General features: G+C 43.5%; 1 protein-coding gene across 1 annotated transcript in view; it reads left to right on the forward strand.

Annotated features, from left to right (window-relative positions):
- AP4S1 (adaptor related protein complex 4 subunit sigma 1) overlaps window positions 1-27494 on the forward strand; it is a 103760-nt gene that overhangs the window by 52255 nt on the left and 24011 nt on the right. Inside the window, exons 3-4 of the mRNA XM_040333577.1 lie at window positions 6839-6925; window positions 13795-13863. Coding sequence (XP_040189511.1) covers window positions 6839-6925; window positions 13795-13863 — 156 coding nt within the window. The remainder of the gene's footprint in view (window positions 1-6838; window positions 6926-13794; window positions 13864-27494) is intronic.

Below are 27494 nucleotides of genomic sequence, written 5' to 3' on the forward strand. Positions count from 1 at the left end.
CCAGCTGTACAGTTTCCTGCTGCATATTCAGTGTCTTTTTTCATCAGGACATTTATTTTGGACTAATCCATTTACCAGTCAATTTTTCAATATCTGATTTTATGTTTTAATTTATATTGAACATCTTTTCCAGTTTCATAGCTGGCTATTAGAGTTGGCGCGGTTTTTATTTTCCTATCCGATAGAGTGATTTGAGACCCTCCTAGATAGCCTGAAACCAGTCACTAGGAGGATTTACTCAAAAATCTGGAATATTTTTTCTCACTGGTGTCAGGATAGAGAGGCGTCTAGACCCTTTGGTACCAGTGATATTCAAATTTTTACAAGCAGTTGTGGACAAGAGGATTGCCACGAACACCCTGAAGGTACAGATAGCAGCCCTATCTGTATTTTTGTACCAGAGTCTCGCGCTAGAGCCCCTGATTAGGAGATTTCTATTAGCTAGGGAGAGGTTAACCCCCATAAAGATTAATAGAGTCCCACCGCGGAATCGAACGCTGGTCCTGGAGGCATTGACGAAAGCGCATTTCAAACCAGCTCAGGAGATCTCAATAAAATTTTGGACTAATAGATTAATAGATTCCCACCGCATTTCAAAGTTAGCCTTTTTACTGGCCATCACTACAGCCAGAAGGGTAAGTGACCTGCAGGCCTTTTCAATTTAAAGAGCCTTTTCTGTTGCTCCTGGAGAATCGAGTAGTGCTGAAGTAAGAGCCACTATTTCTTCCTAAGGTCGCATCACAGTTTCATACGTCTCGGGAGATAATTTTTCCCTCCTTTTTGTGAAAACCCAAAGAACAAGGAAGAGGAAAAATTATTTTAGTTATTAGATGTGAGGAGGTGTTTGCTGACAAACTTGGATAGAGTAAAGGACTTCAGGAAGTCGAGTCACCTTTTAGTTCTATTTAGCGGCCCTAAAAAGGGAGGGCAGGCATCTAGATCTACAGTGGTTAGGTGGGTTAGACAGACCATAGGAAGGAATAGCTTATGAGCAGACAGGTTCCCCAGTACCAGTAAACCTTAAAGCCCATTTAACGAGATCTTTGGTGGCCTCTTGGGCGGAAAAAGCTGGGGCCTCAATAGAACAGATCTGTCGAGCAGCCACATGGGCGAAGCAGGACACCTTCTTAAAGAACTACTATTGCCTCCAGGCTCTCACGTTTTGGAAGGAAGGTCTTACAAGCGGTTGTCCCACCTTAAGATAGGCCTTGAACTTCTTGTCCATTCTCTCAGGTGTGCTGTCATGGAAGATGACTAGAGAAAATTGACAGTTACTTACTGGTAACTGCTTTTCCCCCAGTCCTCTTCCAAGTCGGCCCTTGAGAGATAGAGCTCCTCCTGACAATCAGGAAATACATTGCCATTAATTTTCCTCCCCTTAAGAGGCAGTCCCTGGTCAGTCTTAGTGTTTCCTCCATCCGGAGGAGACATGTTGCCAGAGGATCTAAGGGGGCTCCATCTCCCAAGGGCTGAGCTGGGCAGGGGTCTCAGGCTGCAACAGGGAGGATTGTATGGGAGCCTCTGGACGGAGGGGTGAGTGCATCCTTTCCGGGGTTTTTGTTGGTGGAGGAGGTCTGGTTACAGGCCACAGGCAACCCTCCTTTGTACAGCGGGAAGTGTCCTGGATCCAACCCCCCTCTGAGCCCAGGCGTGGAGAGAGGCGGTGATGCGGTGTCCCCTTGGCAATCTCTGGCTGGGGGCGTGAACCCACGCCGGAAGCTAGCTAGACCTGGAAGAACCGGCGGAATGACATCATCGACGTGCTTCGGGGAACAGAGAGCGACTCCAGCTGGCTTCTGGGCCCTTGAAGAGGTAATTTCTACCAAAATGCTTTAGCCGGAGCAGGATGCCGTGATTGGGCGTTTTTTTTTACCTTCTGCTTTTACATGTTATAGCGATGTGGGAGATGAGGGCTGGCCTTTGGATGCAAACCCTGCCATGTTTTTGTTATAACAAGCGCTGTTTAACTTCTCTATTCAGGGTCACATCCCTTTTGGTAAGATTATACTGTGGCTGGTGGAGGACACGTGGTGCACGTTTGGTGCATAGCGTGGAGTTTTCTTGCCACTTGTTGTGGCATAATATCACAACCCATCAGGAATTCACTGTGGACGTGTGTTTCTCATTAACACCACACATTGGCTATATGTAATCATGGACTTTTATGGTGTATTTACTTTAATGTTTTAAAGTGAGCTGTAGTATTAAAAACAGGAGAAGCGTGTCCCTGGAAGTCTATAAAGCTTACTATACACTATACAATCTGATTGTACAATACCATCAGCTATGTAGTGCAAGGTCCTGCCTGATTAGATACAGAGTGATTGGATAGATAGGTGTGTCCTCCTATTTTATATAGTTTTGGTAAATCAAAAGGAGATTGTACAATCAGAATGTGTAGTGTATGGCCACCTTTATACACCCAAAATTAACACTCTTTTGGTGCCAATTGTTAACGGCACCCCAAATGCAGAAGCTAAGGCATATTTTGCCATGTGAAAAAATGAGTGACAAATGCAGTAAACGTGCAGTTAAAAAAATGTGCAAACCACAGCGTGCCAAATTGTCCCATGAGCTACGTTGCCACGTGTAATTGGCTGCTCTTTGCGTGTTGCAGGAAACGTGAGCCAAAAAATGTGCGCTCCCGTTGCACTAGGTGTGAATGGGGTCTGAAAGTGAAATTGGTGTGTTTACACAAGAACATTGAGGCTCCGTTCACATCTACGCATTTCCAAATACATGGCAAACCACACAGAAAAACACTGTCAGGAACGTTACTTACCGAGGCCGAGATGCTGAGGGCGGCTCACCTTTGCGACCCTGTGCAGACCACTCCCTGGAGTTAGAACAGAGGAGGGACGGCACAAGGAGGCACCTGTGCCGGGAACTGGTAGGCAGACTTGGTGCAGCTGACGAAAACAGGGCAGGTGCAGAGGACTGGAGACAGTCGTTGATCAGGCAGGAACAGGCAGGTAAGTCCAGAAGGGATCAACAGGAAACAAAGGCAAATCCGGGTCACAGGCCGTGGGTCAGGAGTTGGAGAGATCAGAGGAAGTCCGTGAGAGCAAGCCAGGGTCAAGGGGCAGGAGACAACAGCAAATCCGATAAGCAGGCAGGGGTCAAGTGTAGGAGATGGCAGAGAATCGTCAAGGTCCAATCCGGGTCAAGCAGGTCTGGGTATACAGGTTTCCAAGGTTCTCTCACAGGGTAAAGCTGACAACGAACCAGCCATTAGCAAAGGGGAAGGGGCTGGCTTAAATAGGCCGCACTGGCCACTGATTGGTCCACAGAAGTACAGGTTTCAGAACCAGGCTCCAATGGACAGCACACAGAATAGAACTGAGCAGTGGCTCAGAGACAAAAGAGCTGGACCTTCAATGGAGAGATCCTGGGTTCGATTCCACCCAGGACCAACTAGGGAAAGAGACCGTAAAAGGTCTGTGCCCTGACAAACACACACTTTGCTGCACGTTTTGGAAATGTGCTGCAAGCTTGCATTGCCATGAAGTGTTAATAGCACCTCAAGCGCAGGTGGCAGGCACATGTCTGCCATGTGACAAACTTCAAGTGAATGGGCTGCCCTATGAATGATGAGTGAAAATGCTTCAAAACCCCCCTCCCTCCTATTTATTTGTATAAAGATGGCCATACACTATGCAATCTGATTGTACTGTCTCTGTACAATTTCCTTTAGATTTGCCAAAACTATGGAATTTGAGGACCCGCCTGAACAATCTATTTAATTTGCACTACATAGCTGATGGTAGATCTAAAGGAGATTGTACAATCAGATTGTAATGTGTATGGTCATCTTAAGGGAAGAAGTAGGAAAGTGGGCGAAAATAAAACAAGATGTGGTATAGTAATGCGGTTTGTGTGGTCCAGATTGGTAATACATGCCCTATTCTGTGATGCATTAAGGAAGTGCACGATGGCATATGATCTACAGGAAATTATGAAAGCAGAGAGCATTGGCCTTTAAACATGGCTGGTTATTGTTTTTTATAAAAATACCACCCATGCTGATTTTTTTTTTATACCAGTTCCAGTCCTACTCACATCCATTTAATATAATTTCTATGGCCAGGTATTGTAATGACAGCATTCAGATTCATCCCGATTATTCTCTGCCTCCCACTGCTTTAAATGCATCTGATCCCCCACCCAATCCTTTCCTTTTGGCTTGACAAAGGGGCGTCATAAGCCCCGAAATGCGTAGCCACGCTCCCGTTGATGTAGTTACATCATCCTACATTGCAAAAACAATTTTGTGGCGCTAAAAATAAAAAAGTGATATAATACTGATAGTCTGTATCAACTCCAAGTGACAGTGTAGTCAAATAAAAAGTCCATATATGATAAATCAATAACAATGAGTTGTTGAAAGTGAACTGTTGATGGATGAATAATCAAATAAATAATTCCAGACACCACAGTGAAACAAAAAAAATGAATTGTGAGAAAAACCACCACCAGAAGCGGAGGCTTACCAGAGGTATTGAACCCAAATAAGCATACGCCTAAAGGGTCAATACAGGCTGAATGTAAATGGATGAAGACCACATCAACCGGATCTGGATATACAGTTGTGAGGATATCCTGAAGGCATCACGTAAACAAGCACAAGGGAGGAGTAACGGCAACTTGGAGGCAACGCTCAAACGATCAGACCGTGTCCAAAGTACATGAAGGAAAAACGAAGGCACATAGTGTGATACCGTAACAATGTTGAAATTTAATAACGGTTAAAAACACTTACAGTTTTGCTGAATATAAAAGACGTCAATAAAGAGTAGCGCATGGCAGCAGCAGAGTCCCGACGCGTTTCACAATAGTTTGCATCATCTGGGGTGGTACACCCCAGATGATGCAAACTATTGTGAAACGCGTCGGGTCTCTGCTGCTGCCATGCGCTACTCTTTATTGACGTCTTTTATATTCAGCAAAACTGTAATGCCGCGTACACACCATCACTTTATGTGATGAAAAAAAACTACGTTTTTAAAAACGTCACTTTAAATGACCGTGTGTGGGGGAAAACGTTGTTTTATGTCTTGTAAAAAACGACAAAAAAAATATTGAAGCATGCTTCAATTTTTTGTGTCGTTTTTCAAAATGTCGTTTTTTACTTCACAGAAATTGACCGTGTGTAGCAAAAAACGACGTTTAAAACGACGTTTTTACACCCGCGCATGCCCAGAAGCTAGTTATGAAGCGAGCTTCAATGGAAAAACGTGGTGAACGTAACCTCGCTTTGCTAGAGCATTGTGAAAAAACAATGGTGTGTAGGCAACTTCGTCTTTGAAAATTCAAGTTTCAAAAACGTCGTTTTTTATTTCACAGAAAATTTCGTTTTTTTTTCATCACATAAAGTGATGGTGTGTATGCGGCATTAGTGTTTTTAACCGTTATTAAATTTCAACATTGTTACGGTATCACACTATGTGCCTTCGTTTTTCCTTCATGTACTTTGGACACGGTCTGATCGTTTGAGCGTTGCCTCTAAGTTGCCGTTACTCCTCCCTTGTGCTTGTTTACGTGATGCCTTCAGGATATCCTCACAACTGTATATCCAGATCCGGTTGATGTGGTCTTTATCCATTTACATTCAGCCTTTATTGACCCTTTAGGCGTATGCTTATTTGGGTTCAATACCTCTGGTAAGCCTCCGCTTCTGGTGGTGGTTTTTCTCACAATTCATTTTTTTTGTTTCACCGTGGTGTCTGGAATTATTTATTTGATTATTCATCCATCAACAGTTCACTTTCAACAACTCATTGTTATTGATTTATCATATATGGACTTTTTATTTGACTACACTGTCACTTGGAGTTGATACAGACTATCAGTATTATATCACTTTTTTATTTTTAGCGCCACAAAATTGTTTTTGCACATTTTTACCACTTTCTTGTTTCACTAGATTGTTTGTGGCTGCTTATTATTTGGATAGCGCAGATTTGCTTTTGTTTTTACATCATCCTACATTGTCGAGTTGATCTGAGGGGTGCTGACTCTAGCCAAACTGCAAACTGCATAGCCGCATCGAAGGAAACTTGCATTCCAGCGTGACAGCCATCATCCTCCTTCCTCCAGCATCTTCCCAGAGTAGCCCTGCCTTTTACCAGCTACCTCTCTGCCGATACCTGTAGACATAGGCCACTCCATAGGGGGTTCCAAAGTGGATTTTGACTTGCTGACCAATTTAATCATGCAGTGTGTGCAATCTTGTCCTTTTTTTAATTATTGTTTTTTATAAAGTTTACACTTAGATGGTGGCACCCTCTTCTGCTTGTTCTCAATATGTGCATTAGGTTACCCAAGACCTGGTTCAGAGGAGCAGCAGCTGGTTTCTCAGGTCCCCCGCTGGTGCTCCTGTCTCCCCCCCCCCTTTTGAGTAACCCCCCCCCCCCAGCAAGCCGTTTTGCTAGGGAAATGGTACTCATGCAGGCTCACTTACGAGCCCCGCTGGCTGTGTCTATAGACAGCCCCGTCCCCCGCTACCTCATCAAAAGATTTGATTGACTGTTCCCGCTACTATCAGTCTGCACAGCTCTCATACACGGCACTGGATCACAATTGGGCCCAGGTAAGTATAAGTAGGGGGATCCTAGACACAGAAGGTTTTTTATCTTAATGTAGAGAATGCATTAACGTAAAAAATCTTGAGGCTTTAAAACCAATTTGACCCTTTGGTCTGCAACTATTCAGCTCCATTTAACACCTAGTTGTTTATGCAGCTCCGTAGTCTTGTTCATATATATTATTCAAATAATAGCTGAGCCAGAAAGAGCTACAATACATGTTTTAATGTAATAATCATATCTTGTTTTTCCAGTGCTCCTTTATAGAGTATAAAGATTTCAAACTGGTTTACCGTCAGTATGCAGCACTTTTCATTGTTGTTGGAGTAGATGAGACTGAGGTAAGAAAAAGCTCTCTACAAAGCAAATTTGTATTTTCAATGCTGGGTATTCTTATTCTACTTAGGCCCCGTACACACGAGAGGATCAATCCGCTGAAATTGATCCGCTGACCGGTTTCAGCGGATAGATCCCCTGGTGTGTACAATCCAGCGGATCTGTTTCCACGGATTTTTGTCCCCGGGGATGGATTTCCAGCGGATAAAAATTTCCTAACATGCTAAGAAATCTATCCGCTGGAATCCATTCCAACGGATTGATCCGCTGGTCTGTACAGACTCACCGGATCAATCCGTCCGAATCCATCCCCCGCATGCGTCGTAATGATTCGACGCATGCGTGGAAGTCCTTATATCACAGCGTCGCGTACGTCGCCGCGTCATCATCTTGGCGACGGCGCGACGCGTCACCGCGGACGGAATTCCGCTGGGATTTTGATCTCCTGGTTAGTACAACCAGGAGATCAAAATCCGCCAGAGGATTTATCCGCAGAAACGGTCCTACGGACCGTTTCCGCGGATAAATCCTCTCGTGTGTACTAGGCATTATACTTTCTGCTTTTACAGTAAATGTTTGTCCCTATTGGGTAAGAATAGAGTGAAACACTATCCATATCCTAAGTGATATATGAATTCATAAATGAACAGTTATGGCAAATGGCCCAATTTATAACTAACTTTAAGGGGTCATTCTATACTTGCAGTTTGGAAGCAGTAAAAACATGCAGCTGGACTGCATTTTTATGCCCCTTCATGCCCCCCCCCCCCCATGCTCCCCCCTAAGCTACAAAGGAAGCAGACGGGGGTATACACATGCCACTGACGCGGTGATTTGATTTGTGACCATGGTAGGAATTCTAACCCTGTCATGTTTGGTGGGCACTACCTCATGACCAACGCAACCCATTAAGTTAGTGGAGCCATGCTGTAACTGCATGCAGTGTATCGTTTAAAGGGTTTAAATGGGCAATAAGGAGGTAACATATCACCTCCTCACCACCTGTTAAACACATCTGAAAAGCAACAAAGAAGCAGCAGTCCTTGCCGCAAGCGTTAACAGGCATTAAAGCGTTTAACAAAAAAAAAATGGATAATGTTCCTTTAAAACATGTTGTATAACACTGTGCATGTGCTGTGTCATTTGACCCCCTGTAACACCTAACAAACCTGGCTGATCCTGCCAGTCTCTGCCCTCCCCTATGTAAACTGACCATGGTTTAACATGGCTGCTAAGCCCTGAAACAGTGGTCAGTTTACGTGCCTCCGTCATCCACAGCCCTGCTATCTGTCTCCTCTCTGCTCTTGTGACCTCCTCCTCCCTTCCCTTCCTGCCTGCTGCTGCTTGCATAACTGTAACATGTATGCACCATCAGCACTGTCATATATTGTAGTGTTCCCCTCTGTGTGTGATGTATAAAAAAAATGCTGTAAATACTAATTTAAGTGTGTCGATCCGCGATCACATGACCAGCCAGCTCTCTCCTCCTCCCCTCCTGACTGACGTCAGCAAGGGAATCTCAGCCCCTCCTGCTGCATCTGTCAAAGGAGGAAAGAAGAAAGCTGGCTGGTCAAGTGATCGCGGATCTCTGCTCTGAATTTAGGTATTTATAGCATTACAGCACGGCTTAACAACCACTTAAAGGTAAGGTTCACATGGAAGGGCTTTTCACAGAGCAAACAATACAATATATTTCCTAACACGCTTATAAAATAACAAATAACATTAACAGTTTAATCACAGGCTAACATTTGCTCTGCCGAAAGACCACATAACACTCAACCTTAGACTGACGATGGATCCCTTGCATTAGAGCAAGAACTGTATCTATAGTCAGTCTTGGCATCTGATTTTAGCTGTATTTCAGGCACACAACCAATGGCCTATTTGACTAAACCATAATTCTCTGCATCTATGTTACATTTCCTTTTACAGATTACAGTTTTATTACAGCCACCTCAGTCCAGGCTGCAAAAACGCTATGCCTCTTCTTCTACTCCCATTTCTTAATTTGGAGTCAGATTCCTATATGCCAGTCCTAGAGGACACAGAAGGGAATAAAGGGAATATTCAGGCAGTATTGGAGGAAGCTGGGGAAGATTTTTCAACCCTAGATTGTCATCATTTTGAAGAGGGAGCTTCTAGCAACATGCTTGCTTACAATGATGAGATTGTTGCCTCTGTCTGCAAAAGCCTTGTCATTGCGCAAACTAACTCTTCTTTGTTTTGCCATACCCATTGGATACAATGAGGTCTACAAAAGCCTGCAAAATATTTCTTTTTCATGAACAGATAGAATGTGTTGTCTATTACAACTGGTTCCCTCCTGAAAGAATTTCCACTCTCCCCAAAAATCTTTACTGGTCTGTTCCTGTAGTTGATCCTGCCGTCTGTCCTAAACAGACATCTCATGCTTCCTATTGAAGTTCTTTCTTTCAGAGATTCTGCAGATAGAAATTGGAGAGGCTCCTAAAAGCTCCCTGTAATCTTGCAGGTCCAGCCCTGCAACAAGCACTTGCTGCAATTTCAATATGTCAAACTGCAGCTAATTGGACTAGGACAATGAGAAACCAACCTGACCCTGTATTTCAGAATTGTGCTGTTACATAGCAATTACAGCAGTTGCCTTCTGCTTTGCTTTTCTGTGTAGCTATAAAACTTCCTGCAAAAGACACCTCAAACAAATGTCTTTTCAAGGAAGAAATCTGTTTGGTGAGGCCTTTGACCAAGAGGTCACTGGTGGGAAGGTTTTATTTACTTACACAGTGGAAGATCCCAAAACCACCCCCTTCAGAAGTGCCTTAGCTTCACTAAATGCAGAGCACTTGTCTGCTCTAATCAGGCTTCAACTTCAAAACCTAAGTTTAGCCCTTCCTTTTTGGCGCAAGGCTTGGCCCATTTAAGGGTCTCCCTTACTCCTAAAAGTGGGGGGACTTCTTTTAAAGTTTGTCTCTCTAGATCACAGATGTCCCAGACCTGTGGGTTCAATCCGTGGTTTCAAAGGGGCACAAAATAGAGTTAAAAACTCTATTGCCACTTTCTTCTTTCAAAAAAAACAAAGGAAGATTTGCAGAATTCCACCTCTTGTTCCATGGAGTCATTGTGCCAGTACCGCCACAAGACAGATTCAATGGATTTTACTCAAACCCATTCACGGTACCAAAACCCAATGGAGGCGTTTGTGGATTTAAAATCTCTCAATAAATTCCTTCAATCTCCAAAATTTTGCATGGAATCCACAAGGTCAGTAGTCACCTCTCTGTGACAAGGAGAATGCACAACATCTGTGGACATCCACTTAAAGTTATCACAACAGATGCTAGGCTCTGGGAAGGAGTGTTCCTATTGCTATTGGTCCTGCAGCAAAGGACCACCCTTCTGAAGTGGCACCCAGTCAGGATGAGGTCAGACAATGCTACGATAGTGGCTTACGTTAAGGATCAAGAAGGCATTAGGAGCCTGGAAAAAACAAAAATAGGTGTCCCAAAATGTAAGTTATAAACCTAAGTCAGACCACATCCCTAAATACAAAATGTCTAAGTTCACCCCGAAGGGTGTGTTTCCTCAATGGGACTTTAAGTTGGAATGACTGGGTAGCTAAGTGACAAAATTATAAGTCACAAAGTGTTGAAAAAAGTATATAAATAACAATAATAATGCAGAACCATATACCCGGCCTATACTGTCTAAAGAGTGAGACAGTGCACCCAACGTTGACGTTTCGAGGCTTCTTTCTTTTAAGGACCTCTTTTTCAGGGGAAGGGTGTTGCAGTTTATGCTAATGACGATATCTGTATTTGGCGACAAGAGCAAACAAAGAATATAACATAAAAAACACATATTTACATCCACAGTACTACTCATGCGTAAATAAATGTGTACCCATAGAGAACACTTATAAAGGTAAGTATGTACATATCTAGTTAATAAATTACAAATGCTGACCATTTCGCACCGCTGTGCATATGCCGAAAGGGGATAGTAAAATAAACTACCAATCATCTAAGTTCCAAGTGTGTTGGACAGAATGGTTAGATTCGTCACTTCAACATGGAATCTAAAGAAGGGGGAGAGGAGGGACAACCAGTCTCAACAAGACCACGCAGGGGCCGACAAACAAGCTGCTAACACAGAGGGCGTGATGGATACCGGCCATACCTCCCAAGGCGCTACAAATACGCATACCAGACAGGTATAAGGTGAAAAATCTTCTGACCATGTTCAATGGAAATTAACTAAATAAATAAACCATGAACTTAATAAGTGAAAAAACAAATTGTGATAACACAATATTAGTGAATAGAAACCATGGGCCAGATTCACAAATGAGATACGACGGCGTTATACGACGGCGTTTCTCCTGATACGCCGTCGTATCTCTGTTTCTATCTATGCGACCGATTCATAGAATCAGTTACGCATAGATATCCCTAAGATCCGACAGGTGTAATTGTTTTACACTGTCGGATCTTAGGATGCAGTACCGCGGCCGCCACTGGGGGGAGTTTGTGTCGTAAACCAGCGTCGGGTATGCAAATTAGGAGTTACGGCGGGTCCACGACAGTTTTTCACGTTCGCTACGTCGCCGCTAGTCTAGTATCCCGTCGCAAAGTTACACTTTTTTTTTGGTGCCTTAACTTTAGTCAGCAAGTGTATTGCTGTCTAAAGTATGGCCGTCGTTTCCACATCGAAATTTAAAAATCAACGTCGTTTGCGTAAGCCGTCCGGGAATACGGAAGTACGCTATGCGCGTCGCCGTTCAAAAAAATGACGTCACGGCGCGCAAAGCACGGCGGGAGTTAGGAAACGGAGCATGCGCAGTAGGTCCGGCGCGGGAGCGCGCCTAATTTAAATGGCACACGCCCATTTGAATTGGCCCGCCTTGCGCCGGAGGCCGCGGGCGTAGTTTTCATCGCAAGTGCTTGGTGAATCAGGCACTTGCGATGAAAAATTGCGGCGGTGTAACGTATCTAGGATACGTTACGCCGCCGCGATTCTACGTGAATCTGGCCCAAAAGGTGTAAAAAGTGACTAAAGTCCAAATGAATGAAAAATAAGATGACTCCACCATGGATATCGCCCTCAAGATGGAACAACAGCTTATCAGAAGTACCACCACCAAAGGCAGGAGGGGGGGCTTACCTGAATGCCAATGACTAGGAGAGGCATATATCACCCAAGTCACCATGCCTGTGTGAGCTCTTAGCGGAAAGCATTTTTTCGAGGACTTCAGCTCACAGGAAGTGACAAGGACACTGCATTACTGGCAGGATCAGCATGTGTTTTCTGTACTTCCTGAAAATAAAGTCATGAAGAAGTAAAAATTAATGCAGCCACCACATCTAATCACCAGCATGTGGATACTGAGGCCCGGATTCAGATACATTGGTGTATCTATCGGCGGGAGTAACGTGTCTCAGATACGTTACGCCGCCGTAAAGTTGGGCGCAAGTTCCGTATTCAGAAAGAACTTGCGCCCTAAGTTACGGCGGCGTAACGTATGTGGTCAGGCGTAAGCCCGCCTAATTCAAATGTGGATGATGTGGGCGTGTTTTATTTAAATTACATGTGACCCCGCGTATTTGACGTTTTTTACGAACGGCGCATGCGCCGTTCGTGAAAGAATCCCAGTGCGCATGCTCGCAATTACGCCGCAAATCGTCTATGCTTTAGACGTGAACGTAACTTACGTACAGCCCTATTCGCAAACGACTTATGCAAACGACGTAAAATTTTCAAAATTCGACGCGGGAACGACGTCCATACTTAACATTGGTACGCCTCATATAGCAGTGGTAACTTTACGCCGGGAAAAGCCTAACGTAAACGGCGTATCTGTACTGCGTCGGCCGTGCGTACGTTCGTGAATTGGCGTATCTAGCGGATTTACATATTTCTAGGCGTAAATCAGCGTACACGCCCCTAGCGGCCAGCGTAAATATGCAGTTAAGATACGACGGCGTAAGAGACTTACGCCGTCGGATCTTATACAAATCTATGCAAAACTGATTCTAAGAATCAGGCGCATAGATACGACGGCTCGGACTCAGAGTTACGACGGCGTATCTGGAGATACGCCGGCGTAACTCGTACGAGAATCCGGGCCTGAGCCTCTACCCCTACAAGAATACATGATATACATCGTTGGTATACATTGAAGCTTTGGATTACTATTGTCGAGTAGCCGATCGGATTCAGGACCAGCTGCACTGATTGAGTTGACCGACTATTTAGCTTTTGGTGACTTGGGTGGTATATGCCTCCCCTAGTCATTGACATTCGGTAAGCCCCCCCTCCTGCCTTTGGTGGTGGTACTTCTGACAAGCTGTTGTTCCATCTTGAGGGCTATATCCGTGGTGGAGTCATCTTATTTTTCATTCATTTGGACTTTGGTCGCTTTTTACACCTTTTGTTTCTATTCACTAATATTGTGTTATCACAATTTGTTTTTTCACTTATTAAGTTCATGGTTTATTTATTTAGTTAATTTCCATTGAACATGGTCACGTGATGATACTTTATGATTGAGGTACCACACACACGCAGATCTAGTTTAAATATTTATTAGATGTGGTTCACTTCCATATTTATATGCAAATATTAGCGCTACATTTTCTGTTCTTATCAAATTATTGCTTTCTCCTATAGTCGTGTGGCAGCTGATTATTGTATTTATAATACACTACCCACAGCGCAGTTTATTCTTTACACTTTTTACATTCTTGTTTCCTGTATGTGTTAAAAGTTTGTGGCATATTATGAGTAATTCTGTAGGTGCTCCAGTGTAATGTGTGATGTCCTGTTAGTATAATATTAAATCAGGCTTAAATCTCAATCATAAAAGTGCCTGATTTTTTTTTGTTATTTGTTGCAGAACGAGATGGCTGTTTTTGAGCTTATTCATAACTTTGTGGAAGTTTTGGACAAATACTTCAGCAGAGTGGTAAGTATAATGGGAAAGAGAATCCTTGACAGGTTTATTAGAATCAGAAATTATGTAGTCCCTTTGACGATTTCAGCTCTGAAAGGATTTACCCCCTTAATGACCAGGCCATTTTATGCGATACAGCAATGCGTCGCTTTAACTGACAAATGCGCGACACTATACCCAAACAAAATTTATGTCCTTTTCTTCCTACAAATATAGCTTTATTTTGGTGGTATTAGATCACCTCTGCGGTTTTTATTTTTTGCACGATAAACAAAGCGAAAATTTGTGAAAAAACAATATTTTTTACTTTCTGCTATAATAAATATCCCCAAAAAATGTAATAATTATTCATCAGTTTAGGCCAAATTGTATTCTTCTTCATATTTTTGGTAAAAAAAAATCACAATAAGTGTATATTGGTTGGTTTGCGCAAAAGTTATAGCGTTTACAAAATAGGGGCTAGATTTATGGATTTTTTTATTTATTTTTTATTGTTTTTACTGGTAATGGCAGCGATCTGCGATTTTTAGCGGGACTGTGACATTGCTGCATACTTTTTGGGGACCAGTGACACCAATACAGTAATCATTGCTAAAAAATGCACTAATCAATGTATATATGACACTGACAGGGAAGGGGTTAACACTAGGGGGCCATCAAAGGGTTAACTATGTTCCCTGGGTGTGCTCTAACTGTGTAGGGGATGCGCTCATTGGTACAATACAGAGATCGCTGTTCCTAATCACTAGGAACAGCAGATCTCCATGTTGTCCCCTGTCAGAATGGGGATCTGCCTGTTTTTTCATAGGCAGATCCCTGATCTGCCTCTTTGAACCATGATCGTGGGTGGCCGGCGGACATCGAGTCTGCCAGTCCTGTGCACGCTATCCTGTCGTGCAGCGGCACATCCGTTCGCCCACCCACCCACAGTATCTCATGCACAAAACGACGTACAGGTACATCATTTCGCACAGCTTTTCTGAAATTGTTATAGTGTGTAAAGGGGTCTTTTCTTTTTCATTGAGAAAGACAGGAATGGCAGAAATTCTTAAACATTTAAGTTAACTGCCTTTAGGATGATGGAACACTGGGAAACAAAACACCCAGCCCTTGTATAACCTCGTCTCCAACCATCATGCCTAATTTTTTTTCTAGTGTCCTAGAAGGCTGGACTACTTTACACTTATGCAAATTTAATGCGGCGTTCCCTGCACCCAATTCGCATGACAGGAGAGTGTGACCTGCTCTCAATGGAGCCAGTGCACACATACTAGGGGTGGTCGCAGAGCGCACAGCAGAAGGGTCCTGTGCATCTTTGGCTCAGTTTCAGGTCCGAATTTAGGCAAAAATTCGGACCTAATTCAGACCTGAAACGGTAACTGGGGGCACTATGGACTCCCTGCTGTGAGCCGTGGCCACACATAGGCCCAGATTCACAGAGAGCAAGGCGCACATTACGCCGCCGTAGAGCAAACACTGTACGCTACGCCAACGCAGCGCGGAGAGGCAAGCATTGCATTCAGCAAGCCAGTGCTCCCAGCGTGGCGTGGGTTTCGAAGGCGCATGCCAGCGTAGGTGGAAGTGGTCGTGAACCTATGCAAATGAGGCATGACCCCATGAAAATTATGGGCCGAGCGCCAGACAGGTACGTATCACGAACTGTGCATGCGCCGTGACGTGGACGCATGCACAGCACCCCCCTGCGCCTGCTCACAACCACGCCGGCACAACTGCCTAAGCTACGCCGGATCACTGCGTACGCCGTGAACATAACGTACGCCCAGCCAGACAGACGTCCAACGCACAATATGCCGGCTTGTGTTCCCTGGTGCAGACCTGTGCATGTCTGTTGCCGGGTTGCACCTCATTTATGGGGAATAACTTTACGCCGGGCATACAACTTACGCGCATCTCGCGTAGAATGCGCCAGGCACACGCACGTTCGTGAATCGGCGTATTTTCCTCATTTGCATGTTTGAATGGCTAATCAATGGGAGCAGCACCATGCGCCCAGACCATATGTGCGCCCACCCTACGCCGGCCTGTGCAAGCTAGGTCGGCGGGGTGTAGCCTGTTTTTAGGCGCATGTTGGTTTGTGGGTCTGGCGCACACATACGCCGGCGCACATTTGCACTAACATCGGCGTAACATGTTATACGTCGGCATAAGTGCTTTGTGAATCTGGGCCATAGTGTATACCCAGCCTAATGGTTAAAGCTGAGGGAATTGATTGTTGAAGTCAGCCTAGAAGAAACACTATTCTGCTACCCCTGCTCCTGAAGCCCTTTGTGAATCATCTGGTCTCCAATCTAGTTCCACTACCCACCTTTTTGTGATTTAGTCACCTCCAGGCACCTATGGCGTATATAAGCACTTGCTACTTCGGTTTGTGAGTATGTAAGGCCTTTTGGGCATATTTGTTTTCAACTAGGCGGTGCAAAATGTATTTTCAAAGATGAGGAATGTCCTGCTGCAACTGGTGCCCTTAACCTATAATCTACTATTGCTTCTAGGGTCAATTAGTCGATATCCCCAGAAGAAATCAATGCCTATAACCTTGATCACTTACTACTATAGTGTCTTTCTTTATCAAAGTATTTTTAATTTAATTTTCTACCTCTGCCATGGGGGGCTGAGAGCTCTCCTATGCACACATAACCCCTCATATCCACTTCAGAATTTGTATTGGTTTTGTACATTTAATGGAGTAATATGCTCGCAGGGACCTTTAAGTATGGTCTAGTTTCATCCATGACAGAATCAAATTCTACCCTATTGGGTCTCAAACTAAGTGTGACTGAGGCCCCAATTGCCTTTATTATCAGATTCAAAAATGATATTTCTTCCCTCTATAGTACGTACCTGACTTTTCAGTGTTCTCTAGCTGTTCTGGACTTTCTCACACTAGTGAATTTTGTGTCCATTATAGTGCCTTTTCCTGGCATCCCCAAAACTCATGGGACTTTCCATAAAGTTACATAGTACGTGAGGTTGAAAAAAGACAGTCCATCAAGTACAACGTATGGTAATTGAATCCATCTCCTAGATTTTCTGCACTTCCTACAATGTTCAGGGTCCTATCTTCTGCAACTAATGTCTACATACAGTATGTATTAAAGTGGGTCTAAAGGGAGAAGTTGTTTTATTTTAATGCACTCTCCCCCCTCACAAGGTGGGTTTAATGGCTGCGGGAGCCATTGCCTCTTGCTGCTGTCATTCAAATCCTGTGACAAGGAAGTGGGGGGCGAGAGTGCTGTCTGTGTCTATGGACAAAGGCAGGGTGGCTGCGGATCAAGCCCAAGGTGTGCCACCATAGAAAGCGGCTTCCTATGGTGGCACACCAAGAAGAGAAGAGGTGGAGCCAAGAATGCCGGCAGGGGATCGTAGAAGGGTAGAATTGGGCTGCTCTGTGAAAAAACATTGCACAGAGCAGGTAAGTATACCATTTTTTTTAAATACCCTTTACAATCACATTAAAGTGAAACCAATTTTTTTCTTTTTAAAATAACAAACATATCACACTTGCCTGTTCTGTGCAATGGCTTTGCACAGAGCAGAACCGTTCCTCCTCTTTTACAGAGAGAAAGCGATACTGGGAAGCGGGTGAAGTCGCTGCACACCCCAAATTGTTATGGAAAGGAAAAGTACCCCAGGGGCTTTGTGTTGCAGCAAGAAGTATTAGTATTGAAAGTATCAAAAACAATTTTAATTTGAATAAATGTATCACAAAGAACATGTCTGTTGTATTAAAACATAAGTGCCAAGTACTAACAATAAAAAATATACATGATAATACAGTCGTGTGGGCGAATGTAAAATAGCATGGCATAGTAATCGTACAATATAAAAAAAGTACAATATAAAAATAGGAACCCTGATGCGCTTCGACCTTGTAAATGGCGGTCTTTTCAGGGGTAAACAGGAGATGCTCTAAAAGGGAATACATTGTATAGGTGAAATTGTACATGTGACAGAAAACACTCTAAGCAATGAAACATTTACCATAATTATAATATTTATACTGGTAAGTATATTTGCCCATTACTGGCTGGGGGGAGAAAGACTTCCCATGTGTTGGTTTTGTGAACCGACCAAAGACCCTGTGGCTGTGTCCAATGCCTCAAATGGCCCACATAGAAGCAGGAGGGGGCAAGGAAGAAAACGCCCGGCTGAAGGTGAATTATCATGTATATCTTTTATTTTTAGTACTTGGCACTTATGTTTTAATACAACAGACATGTTCTTTGTGATACATTTATTCAAATTAAAATTGTTTTTGATACTTTCAATTTTAATTCTTCTTGATGCAACACAAAGCCCCTGGGGTACTTTTACTTTCCATTCCTCCTCTTTTATGGTCCCCCGCCACCAGTCCTGGCTCCTCTTCTTGTTGTGCCACCAAAGAAAGCCATTTCCTATTGTGGCTTCCTAAACAATTTTTTCGTTTTGGATGTAATGAAAATGGATTAGCGCAAGTCAGGTTTTTATTGTTGTCTGTGCCCCTGTTAGAGAGATCCACCCTCTTTTTTACCATTCTCATCAAAAATTACGGTAAAAAAAATCCCCAAATTTTGGGCTGCCACCAGAACAGTAATAAAGGAACTTTTCCAACGGGGACACTAGTTCCGATGTCCCTGGTTATAACCAGGATTTCCCTCACTTTGGAAGCATTTGCTCTCACTTTCTGGTTTGTCTATGGGGCAGGACAATAAGGAAAATCCCCACAATGGGACACGAATGGCAAAAAAGGAGGAAGCTTACAGTTGTGCTCATAAGTTTACATATCCTGGCAGAATTTGATTTCTTGGCATTTATTTTTTTAGAGAATATGATTGATAACACAAAAACTTTTCTTTCACTCGTGGTTAGTGTTTGGCTGAAGCCATTTATTATCAATCAACTGTGTTTATGCTTTTAAAATCATAATGAAAAAAAAAACTACCCAAATAACCCTGATCAAACATTTACATACCCCAGTTCTTAATACTGTGTATTGCCCCCTTTAACATCGATGACAGCTTGAAGTCTTTTGCGGTATTTGTAGACGAGGCTCTTTATTTTCTTAGAGCAGTGGTTCTCAACCTTTCTAGTGCCGTGACCCCTTGATAAAATTTCCCAAGTTGTGGAGACCCCTAACAGTAAAATTATTTTCGTAGCGTGGGTTGTTAGCACCCAAGGCAAGACAAGTAATTTGTACCCCTATCCCAAGGACATTTAGCGCCCCCTGAGTCCCTTCCACTCGTACAGTATTAAAACCCTTATGGAACATTTGAGGATGTACCCCCTCTTTCTCTTTGTGCTCCTTTCTTACCCTTTTTTCCCCCCCATCCCTCTCTCTAGCCCTTCACTCCCTTTTTCTTTGTTCCTCCCCCTCTTTTTCTCTCCCTTCCATGTATTCTCTACTTTTATTCCTTCTCTTACTCCTTGGTTGGGGGGGGGGGGGGGGTTAATGGGAATAGTGGCAGTGCTGGTGGGGAGTTGGGATCAGTCAACTTAGGTGCTCTTGATCAAGGTCATCTGCTGATCTGAGAACTGTAGTGAGGACTTTTAATGGCAACTCTAATCAGAGGTAGTGTTACTCACTGTGTCTCCAGATTCACGTTGTCTCCGACTCTGTGGTGTCTCGCAGCAGTGACACCTATGCCAAAATCAGGAGATAGGGTCTCCTCCAGCCCCTCCCACTTCACATTCTTCACCAGTCAGCTGACCTCTAGTCTCTGCCCCCTAGCCATGTCGTGAACTGAATGAGTGGCTCAGTGGGTGGCCGTGGGCTCCAGGAACAGCCCAGGATTCAGTGACCCCTGGCAAATCATCATTTGACCCCCAAGGGGGTCCCGACCCCCAGGTTGAGAACCACTGTCTTAGAGGGTAAAGCTGCCTATTACTCTTAGCAAAAAGCCTCCAATTCCTGTAAATGTTTGGGCTGTCTTGCATGAACTGCACGTTTTGAGATCTCCCCAGAGTGGCTCAATGATATTGAGGTCAGGAGACTGAGATGGCCACTCCAGAATCTTCACTTTATTCTGCTGTAGCCAATGACAGGTTGACTTGGCCTTGTGTTTTGGATCATTGTCGTGTTGGAATGTCCACGTACGTCCCATGCGCAGCTTCCTGGCTGATGAATGCAAATATTTCTCCAGTATTTTTTGATAACATACTGCATTTATCTTGCCAATAATTTTGACAATATTTACTGTGACTTTTTAGCTCACATATCCCCAGAACATCAGCGATCACCCTTAGTGTTTTACAGTAGGTGTACCTTTCTTTTATAGGCCTTGTTGACTCCTCTCCAAACGAAACGTTTATGTTTGTGGCCAAAAAGCAACATTTTGGTCTCATCACTCCAAATGACTTTGTTCCAAAAGGTTTGAGGCGTGTCTCTGTGCTGTTTGTCGTATTGTAAGCGGGATACTTTGTGGCATTTGCATAGTAATGGCTTTCTTCTGGCAACTCAACCATGCAGCCCATCTTTCTTCAAGTGCCTTCTAATTGTGCATCTTTAAACAGCCACACCACAATATTTTCAGAGTCCTTTATTTCACCTGAAGTTATTTGTGGGTTTTTCTAAGCATCCCAAACAATTTTCCTGGCACTTGTGGCTGAAATTGTAATTGGTCTACCTGACCGTGGTTTGGTTTCAACAGAACTCATTTTCCACTTCTTGATTAGTGTTTGAACACTGCTGATTGGCATTCTTAATTCCTTGGATATCTTTTTTTTATATCTCTTTCCTGTTTTATACAGTTTAACTACCTTTTCCCGCAGATCCTTTGACAATTCTTTTGCTTTGCCCATTACTTAGAATCCAGAAACGTCAGTGCAGCACTGGGTGAAAGATGCAAGGATCAGCCAGGAGTCCAGAAACTCATTGACCTTTTATACACACACACACACTAATTACAAGTAAACAGATCACAAGTGAGGATGGTTACCCTTTAATAGCCGTTCAAACCCCTTTTTGTTAACTTGTGTGCATGTTATAAGGCCAAAATCACCAGGGTATGTAAACTTTTGATCAGGGTGATTTGGGTAGTTTCTGTTGTCATTATGATTTAAAAAGAGTAAACACAGTTGATTGATAATAAATGGCTTCAGCCAAACACTAACCATGAGTGAAACAAAAGTTTTTGTGTCATCATTCATATTCTCTGAAAAATGGCCAAGAAATCATAAATTCTGCCAGGGTATGTAAACTTATGAGCACAACTGTATCTCCTGATCAATATTCTGGAACCAAGGGTGCCTTAGTTATTCCTTCAACATTGGACCTTTCATCTACTAGGTCATCTGACCAGAGATCAGTCGGCAATGCTATGGCAGTAGCTTACATTACTCATCAGCATGGAAGCAGATTCTCACTTCTCAAAGAGAAGAGGACCGGATCCAGGCTAGGGAAGAATTTCATGTTCCAGACCTCTCCACCATACACATCCCAGGGGAGGAAAATGGGCATGTGGACATCCTGAGTGATCAGTGGTGCTTCAAGACCTCTGTCGCAGGTGGGGTCACTGGACATGGAGCTCCTGGCTTTCAGGTTCAACATTAAGCAGAATTGGTTACATAGTTGCATAGTTAGTGTGATTAAAAAAAGACACAAGGCCACCCAGTTCAACCCACAAAAAAAAGAAAGGAAAAACAAAACGCACACAAATTGAAAACCTCCCATGTACACAATCCTTTAGCCATAGTTGATCCCAAGGAAGGCAGAAAAAAAACAATAAAGCATGATTCAGTTTGCTCCAGTGGGGGGAGAGACTATTGGATATTCCCCTGATCAACTTTACCTATAAATATTAGTATCCAGTTATATATTGTGCATTTAGGAAAGAATCCACAATCTACTGAGCTGGCCAGAACCAACTTTTGATGGAGTCTATTCCACATTTTCACAGCTCTTGCTGTAAAGAAGCCTTTCCATATTTGGAGCTTAAATCTCTTTTCCTCCTGTAAACATTGCCCACTTGTCCTCCTGTGATGACCTTAAAGTGAATAACTCAACACCATGCTTACTATATGGACCACTTACAGTGAGGAAAATAAGTATTTGAACACCCTGCTATTTTGCAAGTTCTCCCACTTGGAAATCATGGAGGGGTCTGAAATTGTTATCGTAGGTGCATGTCCACTGTGAGAGACATAATCAAAAAAAAAAATCCAGAAATCACAATGTATGATTTTTTTAACTATTTATTTGTATGATACAGCTGCAAATAAGTATTTGAACACCTGAGAAAATCAATGTTAATATTTGGTACAGTAGCCTTTGTTTGCAATTACAGAGGTCAAACGTTTCTTGTAGTTTTTCACCAGGTTTGCACACACTGGAGGAGGGATTTTGGCCCACTCCTCCACACAGATCTTCTCTAGATCAGTCAGGTTTCTGGGCTGTCGCTGAGAAACACAGAGTTTGAGCTCCCTCCAAAGATTCTCTATTGGGTTTAGGTCTGGAGACTGGCTAGGCCACGCCAGAACCTTGATATGCTTCTTACAGAGCCACTCCTTGGTTATCCTGGCTGTGTGCTTCGGGTCATTGTCATGTTGGAAGACCCAGCCTCGACCCATCTTCAAAGCTCTAACTGAGGGAAGGAGGTTGTTGCCCAAAATCTCGCAATACATGGCCCCGGTCATCCTCTCCTTAATACAGTGCAGTCGCCCTGTCCCATGTGCAGAAAAACACCCCCAAAGCATGATGCTACCACCCCCATGCTTCACAGTAGGGATGGTGTTCTTGGGATGGTACTCATCATTCTTCTTCCTCCAAACACGGTTAGTGGAATTATGACCAAAAAGTTATATTTTGGTCTCATCTGACCACATGACTTTCTCCCATGACTCCTCTGGATCATCCAAATGGTCATTGGCAAACTTAAGACGGGCCTTGACATGTGCTGGTTTAAGCAGGGGAACCTTCCGTGCCATGCATGATTTCAAACCATGACGTCTTAGTGTATTACCAACAGTAACCTTGAAAACGGTGGTCCCAGCTCTTTTCAGGTCATTGACCAGCTCCTCCCGTGTAGTCCTGGGCTGATTTCTCACCTTTCTTAGGATCATTGAGACCCCACGAGGTGAGATTTTGCATGGAGCCCCAGTCCGAGGGAGATTGACAGTCATGTTTAGCTTCTTCCATTTTCTAATGATTGCTCCAACAGTGGACCTTTTTTCACCAAGCTGCTTGGCAATTTCCCCGTAGCCCTTTCCAGCCTTGTGGAGGTGTACAATTTTGTCTCTAGTGTCTTTGGACAGCTCTTTGGTCTTGGCCATGTTAGTAGTTGGATTCTTACTGATTGTATGGGGTGGACAGGTGTCTTTATGCAGCTAATGACCTCAAACAGGTGCATCTAATTTAGGATAATAAATGGAGTGGAGGTGGACATTTTAAAGGCAGACTAACAGGTCTTTGAGGGTCAGAATTCTAGCTGATAGACAGGTGTTCAAATACTTATTTGCAGCTGTATCATACAAATAAATAGTTAAAAAATCATAAATTGTGATTTCTGGAAAAAAAAATTTTGATTATGTCTCTCACAGTGGACATGCACCTACGATGACAATTTCAGACCCCTCCATGATTTCCAAGTGGGAGAACTTGCAAAATAGCAGGGTGTTCAAATACTTATTTTCCTCACAGTATGTACAGGTATTTATACATGTTGATCATATCCCCCCTTAATCTCCTCTTCTCAAGATCGAATACATTTAGTTCCTCTAATCTTTCCTCATAGCTGAGCTCCTCCATGTCTCTTATCAGTTTGGTTTTCCTTTTCCTGCACTTTCTCCAGTTCCATAATATCCTTTTTTTTGAACGGGTGCCCAAAACTAAACGGCATATTCTAGATGAGATCTTACTAATGATTTTTACAGGGGCAAAATTATGTCTCCCTCTGCAGTCCATACCCCCTTTAATACAAGAAAATATTTTACAAAAAACGGGGGGGGGGGGGGGTTGGAACAAGGTGGGACTTTATATGTGCCTTTGATAAAAAAATAGAAAAGTTTACACTCCTCAAAGGCACATATAAAGTCCCACCTTGTTCCAACCCCCCTTTTTTTTGTAACATATTTGCATATTTCCAAGGGATGGTGCCTTTGTAGGAGCTTATGTGATTCCATGTTCACCCCAACCCCTACACGTAATCTTTTAATACAAGAAAGGATTTTGCTCACTTTGGAAACCACAGCTTGGCATTGCAGGCTATTATTACATTTACAGTGCCTTGAAAAAGTATTCACGTCTCTTCTGCGATTTCCCTTTGGGAGGCCCACAAAGCCCCTTTGCGATGCCACCTCATCCAAATCACGTCAGCACATAAATGTGGATGGGAGCAGAGGCTTTGAGACCTTAATACTATTACTCAATTGGGGGCAGTGGATGCTACCTGGAAATCCTCTTCATCGATTGCGACAATGATGCGATTGTTGTGGAATTAAACCTGTTGGCCTCTGATCAAGCGGAAAGAGACCTTTGCTGGGTAAGACATAAATTCTACACTTGTGCGAACAAGCCAGGGGCGAAGCTGGCTCTGAAACCAATCCGACTCTGATCACCCGGGGGCGACCTCACCTCGGACTAGACTAAAATCAGAGTCTTTTGCAACCTTCCTGTCCTCCCTTTATAGCAAACCCGCTCCCTTCCCTACTGACCTGGCAGACGCTATTTTCCAAGATCTTAGGCTCCCCTCTTTGCCCACGACTGCCCGGGAGGCACTGAATGCGAACATTTCTGAACTGGAAGTATCCCTAGCTATCTAATTGACTCGTCCTGCAAAGACCCCGGCCCTGACCGTTTCTCTGGTCTTTATTACTGCAAATTTTCTCAACTGCCGACACCTCACCTGACAGCCTATTTTAACCCAAAGCGTTTTGGCGAGCTGCCTTCCTCCAATGCCCTCTGAGCTCATATTTCTATGATCCAGAAATCGGAGGTGGAAGCACAAGATCCACAGGCTTTTCAGGCCAATTTCCTTACTGAACGTGGACATGAAACTTCTGGATAAGATCTTGAGTGCCGGCGTCAAATATTTATGCCAACTGATCCACAGTGACTAGGTAGGATTCATCGCCAGGCGGCCGACAGCGTACGCAAAGTGATACAGCTTATTTCCCTGCTGCATTAACATAAAATTCCAGCATACTTGCTTTCACTTGATATATACAAGGCATTTAAAACCCTGTCCAGGGACTATCTACGATATGTGTTGCAACATTGGGGTTTTGGAGATTTTTTTTTCTGACCTGGCTCTCCTGTACTCCTCCCCTACAACGTCATTTCGCTATGAGGGCTTCTCCTCCTTTTCCTTTCCTTTGAGGAACGTGTTAGGGTTGCCCCCTCTCCCCGGCCCTCTTTATCCTGGCCCTGGTACCTCTGGCAGCGGCTCTCTCTGCTGATCCTAAAATTATAGGGAATTCCATACGCCAGTGAATCCTATGAGATTGACTTATTCGCGGACAATGTTCTTCTGACCCTCTCTAATCCCATTACAACACTAGGTATATAAAAGATGTTATCCCTAGGGGGGAAAAAAACACTGCGCTAACACGTGAATAAATGTGTATAAATTAACCTAATTAAAGAAGCCGCCAGTACCTATTACTCAAGATACCCAAAGTAAAAAAGACATAAAATACAAAAAAGGTACAGCGCTAAAATATTGAGTGATGATAACAAAAATATGTGAAAAATTCAAAGTAAAAAGTGAATAAGATGATATAAAACAAACGTTTGAAACCAATATTATATCAATGTAAAAGTCCCAAGTAGTGAAGTGGTTAATGGTTTTGAAAGGAGAAGAAGGGTGCACTGAAAAAATCTTCTTCCACCAAAAAGGGACACCCAGGTAGTGAGATGTAGTCTCCTTACCGAATCCACTGACCGTTAACAGCGGTCAGTAAGGCACAGGGATCATTATAGTCTTCCCAATCAGACTTTCTCCAGCAGGTGGATGAAAAGGGCAGATCCTCAGCAACAGTCACCAACATATGGAATAATATGGAATGGAGATACTACGCGCCAAAATGTATTTTTAAACTGAAAATGAGCTGCTACCCAAAATAATCAAAGATTATGCAATATTGTGTAAAGATAAGGTGCGCTAAATAAATAAAATAATAGTATTAACCAATATTTAAACCTAAATATGAATACTAGACATCAGATAAGAAACAAAGTGCTATAGTGAATCACTATATCCAGTCCCTGGATATTAATGATAATGTAGTGATAATCAAAAATAGTGATAAACATATATGAGTCCACAATTAAAAAGAAAAAGTCCAGTGATGACGTTTTTAAAGCTGGAAAAATGAATTCCCTTAGGTGATTTCTTAATTGCAAGAAGTATCGTGTTTTCAATCAGAATGATCCACCTTCACCGTGATTTTTGTCAAAACACACAGGGCCAGATTCACGTAGCGCAGCGGATCTAATAGATCCGCTCGTTCTACGTGAATTAAGATCCGCTCCCGCAAGTTTAGGAGGCAAGTGGCTAATTCACAAACCACTTACCTCCAAACTTGCGACGGCGGATCCTAAATCCCCCAGCGGAATTCAAATTCCGCGGCTAGGGGAGTGTCATATTTAAATCAGGCGCGCTCCCGCGCCGATTTAAATACGCATGCGTCGTCCGGGGAATTTCCCGGCGTGCATTGCTCCCACTGACGTCAATAGGACGTCAGTGGTTGCGACGGGAGCTAGACTTGCGACGCGCGTGTTCGTGAATCGGCGTACGCAAACGACGTAGGAAATTTCAAACTCGACGCGGGAACGACGGCTATACTTAACAATACTTACCCCTGCTTTTAGCAGGGGTAAGTATACGACGGGTACCGCGCTACGGAAACGACGTAAGAACACTGCGTCGGGTCCGCGTACGGTCGTGAATTTCGCGTATCTCGCTGATTTACATATTATTCAGTGTAAATCAGCGGGAACGCCCCCGGCGCCATTTTTAATTAAAAAAAAAGATCCGACAGTGTAACACAGTGTAACACTGTCGGATCTCAGCCCTATCTATGCGTAACTGGTTCTATGAATCAGGCGCATAGATAGGACCTGAAAAAAGCTGAGATACGATGGTGTATCTGAGATACACCGTCGTATCTGCTTCGTGAATCTGGCCCCCAATGTGAATAAATAGGCAGGCTCCTTACCAGATGGAATTGCCCCCAATTTTGATATCAAAAAGGGAGGACAATTAAGGCTTTGACAGGATCACCTGCATATGAATGGGATACGTCCTGACAGCAGTGTTGGAAACAATCATGGATTCTCGGATATGTGCATGGAAAATAAATGGTGGCAAACCATAGCGTAATTCGTTTTAATAAGATATAAAAACATACATTTCAGGGAGCCAAGTGGCCGCTTACTTTGTGAGTGCCTTGGACCCGGCACTGAGGCTGTAGTGATTTCAAATCAGCTAGAATAGATCCTGGGTGCTGTGAGCTGCGAGATGTCCGGATCCCCGGAGCGTGCGTTCCACGGCCGCAGCAGTGTAGAGCCAGCAATGCAGGAAGTGACAAGGTACTGGAGCGTACAGTTGCGTGGTTGGGTGCCGCCCCGACGTACGTTTGTGGAATAATATGGCTCATATACAGTATAGTGGAAAAATGAATAAAAACACTCCATAGTGAAGTACTGC

The sequence above is a fragment of the Rana temporaria genome, chromosome 13 (genome assembly GCF_905171775.1).
Source record: "Rana temporaria chromosome 13, aRanTem1.1, whole genome shotgun sequence".
NCBI classification, from domain to species: domain Eukaryota; kingdom Metazoa; phylum Chordata; class Amphibia; order Anura; family Ranidae; genus Rana; species Rana temporaria.